The following is a 17,826-nucleotide window of genomic DNA, read 5'->3' as shown; positions in this document are numbered from 1 at the left end:
TTTCAGCATTACGTAACAAACAGTTTTATGTGATCACAACGCTTAATTTAAATCAGTTCAGTGCAATTCAGATCGGTAAACAAACAACAATTTCAGCACTTAAATTCATCGTTTATACAATTTCAACAATCAACACTTATTTATTCAGTTTTAACAAACGACACCTAAATACTGAACTCACGATTTACTATTTAATCCATTGTTTTCAACATCATTTTAAGCCTTGTAGCTTCTTTTACTTCCCCCACAAATTCAATAATGTTTTTAATATTGAAAGGTCAAAGCAATCGAAGTAGATGGAATCTTAAGTTTGAAAACAATCATTGGTTTTTGGCTAGATTTTTATTAAAAAGAAAAAAAAAAGGCATTTAAGTCTATCACACAAGACCAAGATCAAGGGGAATATCATCAGTTAAACAAATACGAGGGAGCATCTCAAATATTAAACCAAAACATTGAGGTGGTACATCTAAATCTCCCATTTTAAGTTTTCTTGAGAGAGGGTTCTCCTCTCCGATTATTTGTTTCTGTTCCTCTCTCCACTCTCTGTCTCTCTCTTTCTCTTCGAAGTCCGAACGCCATGGGAGATAGCCAATACTCATTTTCTCTCACTACTTTCAGGTACGATTAAACAAAATATATTTGTAATTTTTTTTTTTATAATTAATATATATTTTTCTGATCAATCACACTGATTTCGAAACAATCAGTCCTTCGGGGAAGCTCGTTCAGATCGAACATGCGTTAATGGCGGTTGGATCTGGTCAAACTTCTTTGGGAATTAAAGGTTCTTCCACTCTCTTTCTATATATTTGAATTACTCTGTATTTCGCCCTAATTTCACAATTTCGAGATCTATAATAGTTTCTGCAAATTTTCCCTAAAAATTCTGGTTTCTTATTTCTTAAGCAACAACCAGCAAGTACGGCATGTTCACGGTACTATTTTACTTCACAGTAGTCCACATTTTGCTTCAATCTTGACTGTTCATTAAGTAGATCTCATCACGAAGATTTTCTAGACTAACAGTTCAGCTCAATGGAACGATCTTAATCATTTGATTGGTTATACTAAATTTTGATCACAAAAGAAACGGATAAATCATCTGATCAGATAGCATTTTTTGTCGTACATTTATTTATTTATTTTTTAAGCAGATGTTATGGTTTGATAAGGCAAGTGTACTAAACATGTAATCTTCAATCTTTTTAGAATAGTGCCGGAGTGACTGCTCAAGACACTGTGTTTCACACTGCACTGACGTGGAAGTGCGCACAGAACCATAGATGAGAAAGAGCATCTATGGTTCTGTGCACAAGTCTGCGTAAGCATAGTGTGAAACACAGTGTCTTGTGCAGTCACTTCAGCATTTTCCATATTTTTATTTTACTCATGTTGAGCTTTGTTTTAAATTCTACATGCTGTTTGGACTTGTCATGGTTTAGTCCACAACTTAGTCGATGAAGAGAACAATTTTGTTATATGGTGATGATTGATTATGGTAATCTGTTAAAATGCGATTTTTGGGTGTTTGTTAAATTGTTTTAAATACGTGAGTTTCTATTAGCCCTAGATTATAATTCTTGCATGCAACTTTGACATGTATCTGGTGCTTAAAGCTTTGTGACCCATTCTTGAATCATGTAACTTTTGAAGTTTGCTTTATTTTAGATACTATTATTACTAATATATTATCATTTCGTATTTTTCTCTGGTGAGATGGTTGCAGCGGCTAATGGTGTTGTTATTGCAACTGAGAAGAAGTTGCCATCAATCTTGGTTGACGAAACATCTGTGAGTAAATATTACATTATATTAAATTTGTTCAGTTTTACTAGTTTTGGTTTCTATCATTAGCTGTGGAAAAATTTGATATGTTTGCTTATCATTGTCATCAAAGCATTTTTTTGAAAAGTTTAGGGTCTGCTAAATGGATCTTTATCCTCATTTGTTTATGTCTAAAGCCATGTCTCCTATTAAGTCAAGCTTGAATGTTCTTTCTACTTGGGATTTTTATCTGTCTTCGTTACTTATGACGAAAATATTTCATTTAGTTTATCTCTTATTGAGGCTATTCCTACATTTACATGAATGTGTTCATAGCCAATTTTATCTATTTTAGTATTTCTACTGATCCATCTCAACATCCACATCTCTATTTTGCTCAATCTATCATATTTTGTTTCTTGATTGCCCGACATTCAACTCTAGGAAGAATACCCGATCTTACTCGTCTTATAAACTCTCTTTTATTTCGAATGGGATATACTAATCACATAGCACTCTAGAAGCATATCAACATTTATCCATTTAACTCTATTCTATGATCAACACCCTCAGTCTCTCCGTCCTATGGATAATGGATCCAAAGCAACGAAAATGGTTGATTCACAGTATTTTTTGGCCGTCAAGTTTTATGGACCCTTCTTCTTTATGTGCATCATCACTCAAGTTGCATTCCATGTAAACTGTCTCAGTCCTACTTGTTTTAGATCCCTTTGACTTTGAAGCAATTCTCCAAAAGTCTAGTTTTGTACTGTCTACCTTTCTATTCTCACCAGCTAAAGTTAAACACTACATTATTTGCAAATAACATACATGGATGAACATAATCTTGAATATGAGCAGTTACTTCATCTATGATTAGGGCATACGGACTCATAGCTGTCTCTTTATTTAAATCAGCCTTTACTAGGAACTCATTTATCGCTTGAATATGAGCTGTTATTTGCATATCATCTTCTGTTTGTGTGGTGTAATGATCACCCCTTATATTTTTCCGTTATGTCGAATCAACAATCAGGGGTTACATAGTGATATATTTTTTTGATAAGTATAAATTTAATTATTTTTCTCTCAATTGCAGGTTCAAAAGATTCAGCTTTTGACAACAAATATTGGAGTTGTATACAGGTTATTTTCTGTGATACTTGTTGCTAGTAAAGATATTTGAGTTATAATGCTTATATGAAGTCTTGGGTAGGATATTGTGTCTAGCATGTTAGCTGATAATGTTGAAGTAACATATCAATTCTAAGTTACTTCCTAATCGACCTGATTCAAATGTTTTGTTTAGTTAAGAATGTCAGTTTCTTAATTCTAAGTTACTTCCTAATCAACCTGATCCAAATGTTTTGTTGTGTTAAGTATGTTGGTTTCTTTTTCTTTTTCTGTTTTTTGATCATCGTGAGAATGTTGATTTTTCCTTACATTATGGATTTCATACGCAGAGGTATTTTGTCACAATGGATTAGATGGTTATAGAATCATTTGAACTAGTTGATTTTTCTTCCTGTAGATCTCATAGGTGGGACCCATCTGATGATGGGTTCTGGACCCCTGCATGTTTGCCATCTGTATGGCGGCACGGAAGACAACTTCTTTCACTCTCCGAACCCGATGGGAGTCTTCCTCTCTTTTGAAGTGGAGTGTCCATGTCACACACTAAAGTGAAGGGAGATAGAGGGAGGTTTTTGTCTACTATTGGATGAAAGGCCTTTATTGTATTTTCTCATGTGTTTGATATAACTATGTTGAATACTTCATCCTCCATGGTGATGCAGACTATTACTCATATCAATTACATTACTCTTATCAATTACAAACTTATAGCTTCCATCGCTCTTTGTATATTATTTAACTTTGTGATTATTGTTGCTTCCCTTCTTGTTTTTAAGTCAATCCCTTAGTTAAAAGTTAACCATGTGTTTTCTTCTGCAGTGGGATGGGTCCTGATTCTCGAGTTTTGGTTCGAAAAAGTAGGAAGCAGGCGCAACAATATTACAGATTATACAAAGTATCATTTGATTCCCTATGCATGTCTTCCTTTCTCTCTCTCTAATAGTTTTTTGTGTTACTGTGTTCATTAATTTCCATTCTAGTTCTAAGTTTTAGAATTTAGACTCAGAAGAGGCTTTTTACTCCAAAAATTTCCAAACGCATTTGCTCCAATATTCTTATGCTTCTTTGCAATCTAGTCAAGGATACTGCCTCCAGGGAATTCTGGAAAGGGAAAATTTTGATAGATTTCTTCTAAACATTATTTTCCATGCTTTTGTTAGGAAAATCTAGATGAAAATTTTAGTAAAAATAAAAACATTAAATCCAAATTTTCATAATTTGTTGGATTGTGATTTGGTGGTGTTTGGGCCTGGGGTGGATGTATAGTTGACTGTTATTTGCTTTCCTTGCATATAACTTGCATGCTTGGTTTGTTTATACTTCTATGGGATTACCATAAAAACCACCATAAAAGAAATGAAAACACAAAGAAAAGAAAATAAAAGAGAAAAATTTCTTCCATTTTTAACTTCATATGTGATTTTATCAGTTGTACAATGTTGTATGTTGCAGAAATTCTAACTTCCATAGTTTATGTGATTATAATTTATAGGAACCAATCCCTGTTACACAACTTGTCAGGGAAACTGCAGCTGTTATGCAAGAGTTCACTCAATCTGGGTAAAAATCTCCTTTCATACTTCATATTTTTTTGGGGGAAATTATTTATTGGTCTTAAATAATATTTTAAAATATGTGATATATGGTAAACTTCATATATTTTTTGGATGTGGCATTTCTTTTGGGAACTTATGCACAAACTATTAAGAAAACCATTTTTAATACGAAAACTACGAAACCATCAATTCTACCTTTTCTTTTTCATTCATTTGAATTTTCGGACATTTTTTTTATAGTTATAAAGAATTCATTAAGAGAAAGAAGTAATACATGGCATTAAAATAATGGAGCTCAAACGGAGGTCGAGAAGACTTACCAAAGAGCACTGTCAGAACACCCAGATACATAAGAACCTCAACCGCTAAAAGAGAGAAGAGACAAATCTGCTAAGTCCCACAAATCTTACCATAACAAGGAGTCCCACCTGAGAACAAATTCCTCAAAGAGGACCCCTTGAACTCCTCTTGGGTCCTTGACCAAAGAACAAGTTGCTTTAATACCCAAAATAACATCATTTACCTCATTTTCTTTTCCTGCAAAAGTTCTAGCATCTCTCTCCAAATACATAAAAAATTTGCAAATGATAATAGGCTCCATAAAATACCATGTTTATGCACAAGAGGACCAACTTACTAAAAGGTCTGACATGGAAAAGGGCAGGACCCAACAAATATTAAAGAGCGAAAAGAAATGGGACCAAATGAAGGATGAGATGATTTTTTGCTTTCCCTGTTTATTTTTCACATGACACAATAATTAACTATGATCTTTACCCAAGAGACTACATGGTTTTCTCAAGGGCATCTGACGAAGCAAAATAAGCGACTTTTTGAATGACAACCACAGAAATATACTTTGGTTTTTGTCATACTGTAATTTTTCCTTACCGTGAATTGCTAACAAAGGTCAAAATGTAAAGGGTAGGTGGTGTTTTCTAAAACTGTAAAAACTTGAGTACTTACAAACCTGATCAAGGACTTGAAAACGAAGAAGTGCTTTCGAAACTTGAGAAGTGAGACTATAGTGCTGGCTATTGGTATTCAAAGAACTTGAATTGAGCACATGACCTAGTTGTGAATCAACTTAAACTTGGAGCCATGAGTCTGAGCTTGTATCTAAACCATGGAAAAATCTCTCCAAGTAGAGCCTTGCTTTATAAACATTATTTCATTTCTTTTTCTTTGGCAGTGGTGTGAGGCCTTTTGGGGTTTCTCTGCTGGTCGCTGGATTTGATGACAATGGCCCTCAATTATATCAGGTACTTTCTCTGGGCTTTGGTTTGGTGTTGAACTTTTCTTTTTAATGTCTGTTTTTTATGACTTGAAGCTTCATCATCATTATTGAAACCTTATCCCGAAGATTTTGGGTAGGCAAAACGAGTCTTGTTCCTCCATTTATTAATTAATTTTGAGTGGATTACCTTTTTCCTGGTAGGGGCAATGGAAGTTGTGTGTGATAAAAATATGTGATATATTTTAATTTGGATCCTATCTTGTGAACAGCAAGCACCCCAGAATACCTTGTTTTCGCTGTTAATGTCTTGATGGACATCCTTTCCAATTGCTAACCAATTTCAATATAATCCTTTAAACTTTGGCTTATGCACATCAGATCTTATACATTCAAGTTGAAAATTTGTGAGGGTTGTCTATTTAGTGGCAGAAAAGCAAGCATTGATTTTCTTACTTTTATATGGACCTATGCTTTTAATTATCTCTTTTGTGCAATACTGCGGTCATTTCTCAAATCATACGAGTCAATAAACATGTTGCTGAATGACGTAAATTCATTCATGTCCTAAAGCTTTACATATGTTTTATTTATTCTTCTTATATAACGTATTCAAACACATCTTTCATATAATGCTTTAAAATAAATTTAAGATTGCATAAAATGGATGAGCATAACAATATCCCTGTTATTTGGAGTTTGGTGTGCCAAGTACTGGTATTCGTATCATGAGTGTCATACCTGCACTTAGGGCTTAAAATGGACTGGGTTCAGACTGGATCTGATATTCATATCCAGATCCGTTTTTATCAGGATCCATATCTGAATCTGACTCTGATCATATTGGATAAAACCATATCCAAACCATTTTTTTCACTAAATCCGGATCTGGATCTGACCTGACCGACTTACTTGATTCAGGTCAGTCAGGTCATATAATTTCAGACCGTTCAACATTTTTTTGCTATATTTCTTTTCTTATTGTTATAATATTCTATTTTACTATTATAATTCTTTTATTTTATAAGAATTCATGTTATATTAAAGTAGTAGGAAAAAAATATTTTGAAATAATTTTCCAAGCAATATATCATTGGGATCTAGGTGGATGCGGATATAAGGATGGATCCGTATCCGACCTGGATCAAGGGACATTTTTTTTTTATAAGTATAATATATTGAAAAAAGAGGGGAAAAGATTACAAGAGGCCAAGAAAGCCTTGCAAAGAGCTACACAAAAGAAAAGCAACACAAAAGAAAAGCAAAAGCATCAATGATTACAAACAGAATTCCATCTAAAGACAAAGTCATCAAAAGTGGTCCCTTTGAACTCTAAATTCTGATTGGACCATAGTTACAACAAACCCAAAATCTCCAAGAAGCTGTTGTGAGCACTTCTCATCTTGCTTTTGAAAACCCTATTATTTCTCTCGGTCCACACCCTCCAAGCAATAGCCGAGAGAAGAATAATCCAAAGGAATCTTTTTCTGTGAGAGAAGTCATTATTGGCCCACCCTTCAACCAACGAGGAGAACTTACAAGGAAAGACTCACTGAATACGAAATAAACCCAGAAAATATGACCAAATATTATGAGAAAAGGAACAATGGATTAAAATATGATCGACTGACTCCCCATCCTTCAAACACAACGGACAACAATTAGGCGTAATCCAACCCCGAACAATCAAATTATCTAATGTTAGAATTTTACCAAGAAAAGTCAACCACATAAAAAATGATATTTTAAAAGGAACTGAATTGGACCAAATAAGGGTTCCCGAGAATGATCGATCTGCAAAAGGGTTGAGCAATTTATGAAAAGATCTGACAGAGAATCTCATGTCCTTTGTCCTCGTCCATTCCCACCTATCCTGATTACTCACATTGAGAATTCGTGAATTCAAGAGCTCAAGGAAAGAAGTCACGTCAGTTAACTCCCAATCATTAAAATTTCTCCTAAATCCCAAATCCCAAGTAGAGCTGGATTTGTTGCGCATCAAATATCGTTCAATAGTTTCATTTTTTTTTTCGAGAACAAGCGTACAAAGATGGGAATTGAGCCGCTAGAGACGATGTGCCACACCAACTATCCTCCCAGAATCTGATTCTGTCCCCCGTGCCCGCCTTGAACCTGATTCCTTTCTCAAACTCCTCTCTCACTTTTTGAATTCCCTTCCACACACTACACCCGTACGTGTCTTTGGCCTCGCTGCTATACCAGCCTAGACGACTTTCCCCATATTTGCCTGTAATGACCCTCCTCCAAAGACTACCCCTCTCCTCCCCAAACCTCCAAATCCACTTCCCTAAAAGAGCTCTATTAACTAGTCTAAGACCCCTAATCCCCAAACCCCCATTCTTCTTGGGCAAACAGATAACCTTCCATCTGACTAGATGATACTTCCTTCTTCTATTCTGATCATTCCATAAAAAATTCCTCATAAGTTTTTCCAATCTGATCTCTACAGACCTAGGGAGCGTGAACAAGGAGAGAAAGTAAACCGGGATACTCGTTAAGGTGCTTTTTATCAATGTTACTCTCCCTTCTTTAGAGAGATATTTGGCTTTCCATGTACTCAATCTTTTCTCCAACTTCTCAATCACCCCATCCCAAATTTTAACACTCTTGTAGGGTGCACCCAGTGGTAAACCCAAGTAAGATGTGGGTAAAGTATCATACCCACAACCCAAAGTAGCAGCCATCAAATGAATGTCTCTCACATCTCCTACTCCAAAAAGCTTACTCTTAAGCAAATTGATATGTAAACCTGAAATTGCCTTAAAACAACACAATAGAACCCGAAGCACCCTCACCTGGTCCCTGGAATGATCTAGGAAGACCAAAGTATCATCCGCAAATTGCAAGTGAGAAATCAGAGGACCATCATTCACCCTAAATCCCGAAAGCTTTCCTAATTCGACAGTTCTTCTAAAAAATCTACCCAGAGCTTCTGCTACAATAAGGAACAAGAAAGGAGATAGTGGATCCCCTTGCCTCAACCCTCTCGACCCCTAAAAAAACCAGCCGGACTACCATTAACGAGAATCGAATAGGATACCGTTGTGACACATTTCATGATCCAACTAATCCACTTCACCCCAAATCCCATTCTCCCCATCATATACTCCTAGAAATCCCAATTCACATGATCATACGCCTTTTGAAGATCTATTTTCCCTATCATCCTATCTTTCTTGTCCTTAATTTTTGAGTTAATACATTCATTGGCCATCAAAACTCCATCAAGAATTTGTCTACCCCTAAGGAAGGCCCCTTGCTCGTCTTCGATCAACTTGGGGAGAATAACTTTTAAACGCGAGGCTAACACCTTTGAGATAATTTTGTAAACCGAGCTCACCAAGCTAATGGGTCTGAATTCGCTTAATTTATCTGCCCCAACTCTCTTGGGAATCATCGCCACAAAGGTGCTGTTAAGACTATAATCTAGGCAGTTTTTGTCTTGCAATTCTTTGATGACTTTCATGAAGTCAATCGAAATTATTTTCCAACAATGTTTAAAGAATTCCATCGTAAATCCATCTGGCCTCGGAGCCTTATCCCCACTCATAGAGAAAAGAACCACTCTAACTTTCTCCTCCCCAATGTGCCTTTTCAACCACTCCCTATCTTCCTAATTTAAAGAATTAAACTCTAGATTATCCGGCCGAGGTCTTAAAGGTTCTTTTTCTTTGTACAGATCTTTATAGTAATCTACCACCCCTTCTCTAATCTCATCTTCTCTTGTCACCATGACATCCTTGATGGAAAGTTTAACAAGTTGGTTATTTCTTTAATGGATATTGGCAATTTTGTGGAAGAATTTTGTGTTATTATCCCCTTCTTTCAACCACTTCACCCTCGATTTTTGTTTCCAACTAATCTCCTCCATAAGCGCCGTTATTTGGTATTCCAATTTCAACTCCGTTCTTCTACCTCTTTCTTCTGCCTGTAACTTCCCTTCTTCCTCCTTTTTGTCCAAGCCTTCAATTCGTGTCATGATCTCTTTTTTTTTTTCACGTCTATTCTCCCCAAAACCTCTTTGTTCCACACCTTCAGCTTTTCCTTCAAAAACCTAAGTTTATTCTTAAACACATTTCCCGGGTTTCCTCTAGAAGGACACTCATCCCACCAAGTCTTGACGAGGTCTAAGAAATTGGGTTGAACTAACCACATATTTTCAAATCTGAACGGAAGAGGTTGTTTCCTAGGGTACCCTGCTTCCAAGAATATAGGAGTATGATCAGAAACAGGGCTAGGATTGGCCGAATGAATAACATTGTGAAACTCTTCCTCCCACACATTATCTATCAGAAACCTATCTAGTCTGGACATCCTTGTGTTGCTTTGATTATTGGACCAAGTGAATCGTCTGCCCAGAAGAGGAAAGTCCATCAGGCAGTGTCTGTTAATAAACTCGTTGAACTCTCTCATGCCCTTAGAGATAGTCGAACCCCTATTTTTCTCATGGGTAAACCTTGTAATATTGAAGTCTCCACCCAACACCCGAGGTTTATCCCAGTAACCTGCCACATCTTCAAGTTCCTCCCAGAATTGAGCTCTCTCCCTGTTGATGGTTGGACCATAAATCCCTGAAAACACCCATTGAAACTCTTCATCCATTTTCTTACAAAGGATAGAAATAGAGAAAGTCCCTACTAAACTATCAGTAACTTGAATCCAGTCTTTATTCCACATTATCAGAATCCTACCTGCCGAGCCTATAGCAGGGAGAGCTAACCAACCAATACTTCTCCCCCAAATTTCCTTAATCAACTTGTCATCACAATTGGCTAGCTTAGATTCTTGCAATGCGACAATATTGGGATTTTTATTTCTAATAAAAGTTTTCACAGCTGCCCTTTTTCTCCTATCCCCCAGCCCTCTCACATTCCAAGATAAAATTCTTAGCGACATTGAGCACCACCTAAAATCCAACTCAACTACTAACCACCTACCTCTTATCCTCCCTAACCCATTCCTTATTCACTCGTGGTTCTAATAATCTCCTAGTCATTTTCAAGGGAGCGACAACTACCAACTCATTGTTCAAGCCATCTCTATAACTCCAAATTTCCTGAGTTTTCTCTGCTTTTGCTTGTACGTTCTTCTCCTCCATATCATACACTTTGTTGATGTGTCTAAGTTCTTCCTCTAAAATAGTTCTGTCTCTCGAATCCCCAATAGCCACCCTCAAAATCAAGGAAAGCTCGTTGTCTCCTTCCTCTGGAACTAAACCAAAATCTTCTGCCAAATTTAGAGCTTCCCTTGCTAGCCATTCCACTGTTTCCAAATTCGTCCTAACTACCCCTTCCTCAAACGTTTCCGTTGGCGACTCAATCATGTCTCTGACCTCCCAATTTCCATCGTTATACACCTCTGTTCGATTATCAAATGCCACCTCCCCTGATTTTTGGGTGGGAAAAAATAGTACAAGAGCTAACTGACCGACCTCTTTACTGTTCTCCCTTCTTCTATCCTCCTCTTTGATATGCTCACAGGACAAATAGGAATCTGTGAGAGCTTCAGACAATTGAAACCTGTTCAAAGACAGAGTACCACACGGAGCAAACACCGACACAACCAAAGAAGAAAGCACAGAATCTATCGCCGAATACATATGGACAGAAATTAGGGAACCATGAAACAAGGAGAGTACCTGTTGGTCATTGGGAGCGCCAATAAATTTTCTAACCTTGAAAGCTCCTAGATTAAACATCCCTATGCTTCTGTTGCTAGGATAGGCGTCAACTGTAAGTCTACCTGGGTGTCGCCAAACATCCACTCGAAATCTATCCCAAATTTTAGTAACCGCTACCAGATAATGCTTGGATTGCTCCACGCTACTAATCTTCTGACTATCAGCCTCTGATATCGTCGCCTCTTGCTCCTCTATGCTGCTACCATATGATGTCCCACTTCCTAACTTCGAATCAGAATTGTTCTGTCCCGCTTAACCCTCCTGATTGCACTTCGTAACACCCTCCTCTAATATATCTGAAACTAATATTCCTGGGTAATATACACTCCTATGTTGTGGATTGAGACTACTAGGCTCCATCGTTCCCTTCGAACCGACACATCGAAGATCTTCGTCTGAACCTTGACGCTCAACTCCCTTTCTTTTCCGAAGTCTGCATCGCCCTTAAAAGACTGAAAAAATGTCGACTTACTTACCTCTGTAATCTGACTAGAGGCTCTTTTAAGCTTTAGAAACCTATGAGAACACCCACGGACCTTTATCGATTTCAGCCCAATTCTCTTTTTTAACACGGTTGGGCCGGACCGAGCTTTAACAGACCTTTTCTTCGAACTGGATTGTCTGTCTGGGCCTGGTTCATATTCCTTCGAGTCCAAGAGATCTCTCACTATACCTACACTGTCCTGATCCACCCAGTTCGCAAACTGGGCTTCCTTTGCCTCCCCTCCTTGAAGCCTACCAGCCCCTGCACACCCTCTCACTTTCGGCCTAGTCCGTTTTATTGCTTTCGGCCTGCTCCACTTACCCAACTTCTTCTTATGCAGCCACCTAGAAAGGTCTAGGTTCTTAGCTGCCTTGGCTAGCAACTCTCCTGTCCGTTTGTTTTTAAAAACCAAATGACGTGGCTTCAGATAATTAATGCCTCTAGCACGTGTCATATATTTAACACGCCATTTGAAATTTTGCCAGTTCGATGCCTTGTTAAACACTCCTCTACCATACGATTTTGATAATACTCAGGCCCCCTTTCTAACTCCAGACATCATCTTCTCCAGTTGACCCACTCCATCCTCCACCTGAACTCGAACCTCATCCACCTGACCTTCCTGTGTGCTCCTCATCGTTATATTATTAATCTCTGCTACGACTTCTTCCCTCGACTCCTCTACAGACTCCTTCCTCGCTACTTCATCCCCTACCACCTCAATCCCTACCATATATCAAAACCCATCCACCCAAAGATACAATCCTCGAGGCATCTTCCATGGAGAACAACCTACCTTAGTCCTTGCTCTGTCCAATTTAGCACATCTGATGGTATTCGTATCCACCTCTAAGAGTCTTCCCAGCTGATCTCCAATCTTCCTGAAGGCCTGGTTTTTCCATAGATGGAAGGGTAATCCGTTTACACATACCCAGGTCCCTTTTTCCTTCCAATCTGGTTTTAATGAGTTACAATCTGCAAACCATGGACGAAGAGTAAATTTGTTATTCCTTACAGAGACTACTCTCCTCGTCTGAACCTTCATAAATTCGACCCTGCTTTCCAACATCAACAACCGAATAGCTGGCTCCCACTCTAACAATTTAACCTTCGAATACCGAGAAAGGCCTAGCTTTACTTCCTTCAAGAATCCTTCCCAATCAGCTTCCAGAGAGTCTGAACTGCAAATAAGCGACCATCTCCATTTTCCGAACAAAATACCATTATTGAGAGTTTGCTTCTCCACAGGCTTATGGGTGTGCATACCCACTATATTGTGGCCCTGTTTAGCCACCTCACAGTTTTTCACCACCTCGTCTGTAACCGCTGGACATGCCTTTGAAGTAGAAGGTCTATTAACTACCTCATCCCACGCACACTTCGTTCCTTTTTCATCTACAGGTGCCTTCATCTTCACCTCTTGGAAGAACTCTGTTTTGAAAGCAATGTTGACTTCCCCCCCATCCATTTCCTCCTCGACCTTCCGGGAACACTATCCCTCGTGAGCGTAATCTCTCTGAGAATTGCTGTAACTTCAGAAATCTTCCATAAGGGTTCTGCTCTTCCTGAATCAGAAATATTTGACCATCCTTTGAATACTTAGCTCTGAAAATTTTCGTTGATGCTCTTGCTGCATCCAATTGCTGAGAAACCCATAGTGCTTCATCCTCCAACAGCTGAAGCCTCGATTCGAACCTTCTACCCCTTTCCTTAATCTCTAGTCCTCTTCTCCGTTGAACCCTAATTCCCTTAATTTCAAAAACCTTACGTTCCACCTGAACCTGAATCATCTCTTAGTTTTTCTAAGAAACATTCGTTGTGTCATAATGTTAATGGGGTCTGGGGTCAAGGGACATCAACCCATATTCGATACATTTTTTTAAATTTGGGTCTACTCCAAGGGTCCAAACCCGCTAAATTCGGATTCAGATCACTCGGATTTCGGATAAAATCCAACCCATGTTATGCCCTACCTGCACTACATAATACATCATAACCCGGAAACAGTGCTTCAATGTAATCCAGGTTCAGTATTAAGTGTGCAAAGGTAGGGACATGGATGGAAATAGTAAGAAAAGTTATGAACAAGTTTTGACTGAAGATATTGTTCACGATAGAGTTAAATGGAGAAATAAGATTCATGTTGCTAACCCCAACGATTGGGGTGCGGTGTAGAAAATTTGGTTCTTTATTAAATTCTTTGCATACTCTTAACGGTCACTTATAGTCGCTCCATTTGCTAATATCTGTTCCATTTGGCATGATTATGAACCTTTAGATTTATAGAAGTGTTTTCTGCTGTCATTTTTCCATAGGTGGATCCATCAGGCTCATACTTCTCATGGAAAGCTTCGGCAATGGGGAAGAATGTCTCTAATGCAAAGACATTTCTTGAGAAGAGGTACTTAATTTATTTATTTTTTGGTTGGCACTTAATTTAATAGGTAGCTGTCAACATTCTTTACACACTATGTGACAATTGTTTCCTTGGTTTGAATATGTAAAATCTAATAGAAAGATGCCATCAAAGTTTCTTATTGATCTATCTATTGCAGGGTTCAGCTAGAAACTTCATAAAATGAGAAGCAGAGCATTTCTTTATGGCTTGTGATTTTTTAGTTATTTATTCAGAGCTTTTAGCACGCCTAACATTCTGTGCTTTAGACTAGTTTCTTTTCACTTTAAATGACCAACTCTTTTGTAATACGCTGTCATTTCTATGGTTCTATATATTGGTGGAGCTTCTCAAATTAGCCCGTCTGGTCACTTTGAGGTTTCTACAAATTGTATCGTGCCATACAATATTAGCAACCGTTGTATGGACAAGAAAAAATTGCTCTTGATAGGTTGTATTGATTAAAAAAAGAAAAAGAAAAAAAAAACTGCAACTTAATTCGTGTTGACTTTTTCGATGGATTTTCTTTTTCTTCATCTTTTGTCATTAATATTTCTGCAGGGACTTCTTTTGAACAATGCCATCTATTTTTATTGAATGTTCCTTTTTTAATACATTTATCACCTAAGAGAAAGTTGATTAATGTCTATTAATGTTTTAGGTACACAGACGATATGGAGCTTGATGATGCTGTCCACACGGCTATTTTGACTCTGAAAGAGGGGTATTTGACTCTTAAATTCCTGTTGTTAAACATTGAGAGCTGCTATTGGCACCTCAACATTTACTTATTATGCCCCAATTAAAATGAAATAAATCAATGGTTTAGAGTAAGTGAAAGTTGGGTGGGGTGCCAATAGAAACTCTCTCTCGCTTTTTTTTTTTTCTTTTTTTTCTTTTTTAAGATTTCTGTTTCTTAAATTTAGGTTTTTATATGAGCCTAATACTAATTTTAAACAATTGCTGAAGTTGTTTGAATGTGTTTGTAATGTTGATGTAATAACTTGAACCAAACTTATGTAATGTTCAAATGGTGTGTTTTAATCTTTAATTAGGAGGTGATAAATAATTTAAGAAATTGGGGATGTAATAAGTAAAATTTGGGGTGCCAATAGCAACTCTATAAACATTTACTTGTTGAACACTCAAGTTAGTATCCGAGGCACGGAAAAAGCTGTCATCTTTTCTTGTACCCTTCATTCAAAGGCTTCTCTTCTGGTATATCTCCTTGTCCATATAATTTTTCAGTCTCTCTAGTTTGGTGAAGCTAGTCAGTTCTCAGTCAGGTCCACTAAAAACCTCACATTTTGGTCTCCACAAGTGGCTCACACCAGTCAAGGTGATGCAGCCTTTGAGTTACCGTACGATACTGATATCTTAAACTGAGGAAGAGTTCTTGCCGACACTCTTTTAAGTTTTGCAGAATTGTGTTTCTTTGAGGCCTAACAGTATACAAACAGTTCATCTCAAACCTCTTGCCTTTTAAGTGTCTCGTACTGGATATTCGATACTGTTTCCATGGTTATCTGACATTTCTTCATATTTTCAGGTTTGAAGGGCAGATTTCAGCCAAAAACATTGAGATCGGGATAATTAGCACCGACAGAAATTTCAGGCAAGTTGCCTTTATTGCTTCTTAGATTTATTTATCTGATCGTGAAGTGGACTTCGGATGGGACTACCAGATGATTAGACACTACTTTTAGTTTGATAACTGATTACTTATCAGTCCAATATACATTGGTGGTCAAGTGCACACGCACATCAGCATTGTACTCTGAAGTTTCACAACTTTATTATTTAATTTCGTTGTTTTGTTTTGTTTTGCAGAGTACTGACCCCTGCTGAAATTGATGATTACTTGGCTGAAGTAGAGTAAGATGTTTTCTCATACGGATCTTGTGCTGGAATGATATCCATTTGTGCTTTTTCTAATGTTGCTAGTTTATGCACAATTGCTAATCTTAAACATCTTAGATGAATATAAACTTTGGAATGTTGGGTTATGTTTTATTAATGGATATCATCTTAAGTTTTATTGAATTATATATATTTGTTTAGAACAAAACTTTCTACATTATTGTTATTGTTGTTACATGATATTATTCGGTTGGGATACTTTACCCACCCATGAAATTCGACACACAAAAAAGGCATGCTCTCGTGAGAGAGACCTATTTCAAGTGAGTTAGGGTTGTTTTTTTGGTGAGGATAATCTCTTCACAGTGGAGATCAATGTGGTAAGCAAGTTGAAAAATTATGGCACTATTTTTTCACCATCAAATTGTACATATTTGATGAGGTCACAGGTTTTTTGAAGACCTCATGAAATTTGGCTTTTTTTTTTTTTCAAAATTTCAATAAAAAACTTAAATTACTAAATACAATTATATAAAAATAAAATAAATTTTATTGTTTAATTATTAACAAGAAGCAACGGTTTTCGATTAGGGGGTAAACTTAATCTTGCATTTTGCATGGGTAGACCTGAGGATGAGAATGGTGGTGTGATCTAAGAAATAGTAATGTAAAAGAAATAATTCATTTTGATATCAAGATAATTGGTGGAATGTGTTCGAGAGGGCGAGAACTATAGATATAAGAGAGTCACAGGATTAGCTGGAGTATGACATACTTGAGAGTAGAGGAAAACATACACTCAACATTTAAAAAGTGTTATATTTATGTGTCTTCTATCTCAAAGGTTGGAATAAGTTTCAATTCATTGATTGGGCTAAGTTTCTTTCGTTGGAACCCTATAAATATAGAGAGCTATTATTGCTACACTAACTTTTTTAATAAATCACTAAAGAATTGTGACAATATCAACTCTATAAATATAATGCTATGGGTTATATTTTAGAGAAAAATTACTTAAAAGGATCCTATAGGAGGGGTTTTTTTTTTTTTCTTTCCCTAGATAGTCCCTAAGTTTTGGGCAGTATAGTAAAAAGTCCATTTAGTAAATTTTTCTTTTCTTAATAGTCCATGAACCAGTGGGTGGTAAACTGTTCATTTTTATTCTCAAAACATGTTTTTTCAGTGAATTCGTCACTTTTACATTAACGAATTCGCTAATAAATTTTCAGGAAGATCATTGATATTACAAAATCTTTGATATTTTATCAATAAATTCATTGATTATAAAAGTGACGAATTCATTGGAAAAACATGTTTTGTGAATTAAAATGAACAGTGTATTAGACTCGGAATTTTATCATATTTAGACTGTTTAAACATTATAAAAGGTTGGTTCAAGTTATTACCTCAACATTACGAAGCATTATTACACATTCAAACAACTTCAGCAGTTGTTTACAATTAGAATTAGGCTCCTATAAGATCTTATAAAATCTTAAATTTAACAAATAAAAAGAGAGAGCTATTATTGGCGCCCCCCATTTTACTTATTACACCCCAATTAAAGATTAAAACACACCGTTTAAACATTATAAAAGATCTTATAAAATTCTATAAACACACCAGCTCATATAAGATCTTATAAAATCCTAAATCTAACAAATAAAAAGAGAGAGAGAGTACAAGGCATTGTCG

The 17,826-nt window shown here is 36.7% G+C and overlaps 1 protein-coding gene across 1 annotated transcript; it reads left to right on the top strand.

Annotated features, from left to right (window-relative positions):
* Nucleotides 1-469: 469 nt before the first annotated feature.
* On the top strand, nucleotides 470-16,317 carry LOC147397867 (proteasome subunit alpha type-2-like). Its single transcript, XM_086446931.1, has 11 exons — nucleotides 470-621; nucleotides 711-787; nucleotides 1,730-1,794; nucleotides 2,867-2,913; nucleotides 3,721-3,796; nucleotides 4,394-4,461; nucleotides 5,650-5,719; nucleotides 14,192-14,277; nucleotides 14,933-14,995; nucleotides 15,821-15,886; nucleotides 16,102-16,317. The coding sequence occupies exons 1-11, from the start codon at nucleotides 581-583 to the stop codon at nucleotides 16,148-16,150; spliced, it is 708 nt and encodes a 235-aa protein (XP_086303057.1). The 5' UTR covers nucleotides 470-580; the 3' UTR covers nucleotides 16,151-16,317.
* Nucleotides 16,318-17,826: the final 1,509 nt, after the last annotated feature.

This window comes from Akebia trifoliata, chromosome 7 (assembly GCF_017979445.1).
Source record: "Akebia trifoliata isolate Shusen 1 chromosome 7, ASM1797944v1, whole genome shotgun sequence".
Lineage (NCBI taxonomy): Eukaryota > Viridiplantae > Streptophyta > Magnoliopsida > Ranunculales > Lardizabalaceae > Akebia > Akebia trifoliata.
Note: the sequence above shows the minus strand (reverse complement) of the source record. Positions and strands in the feature narration are given on the sequence as shown.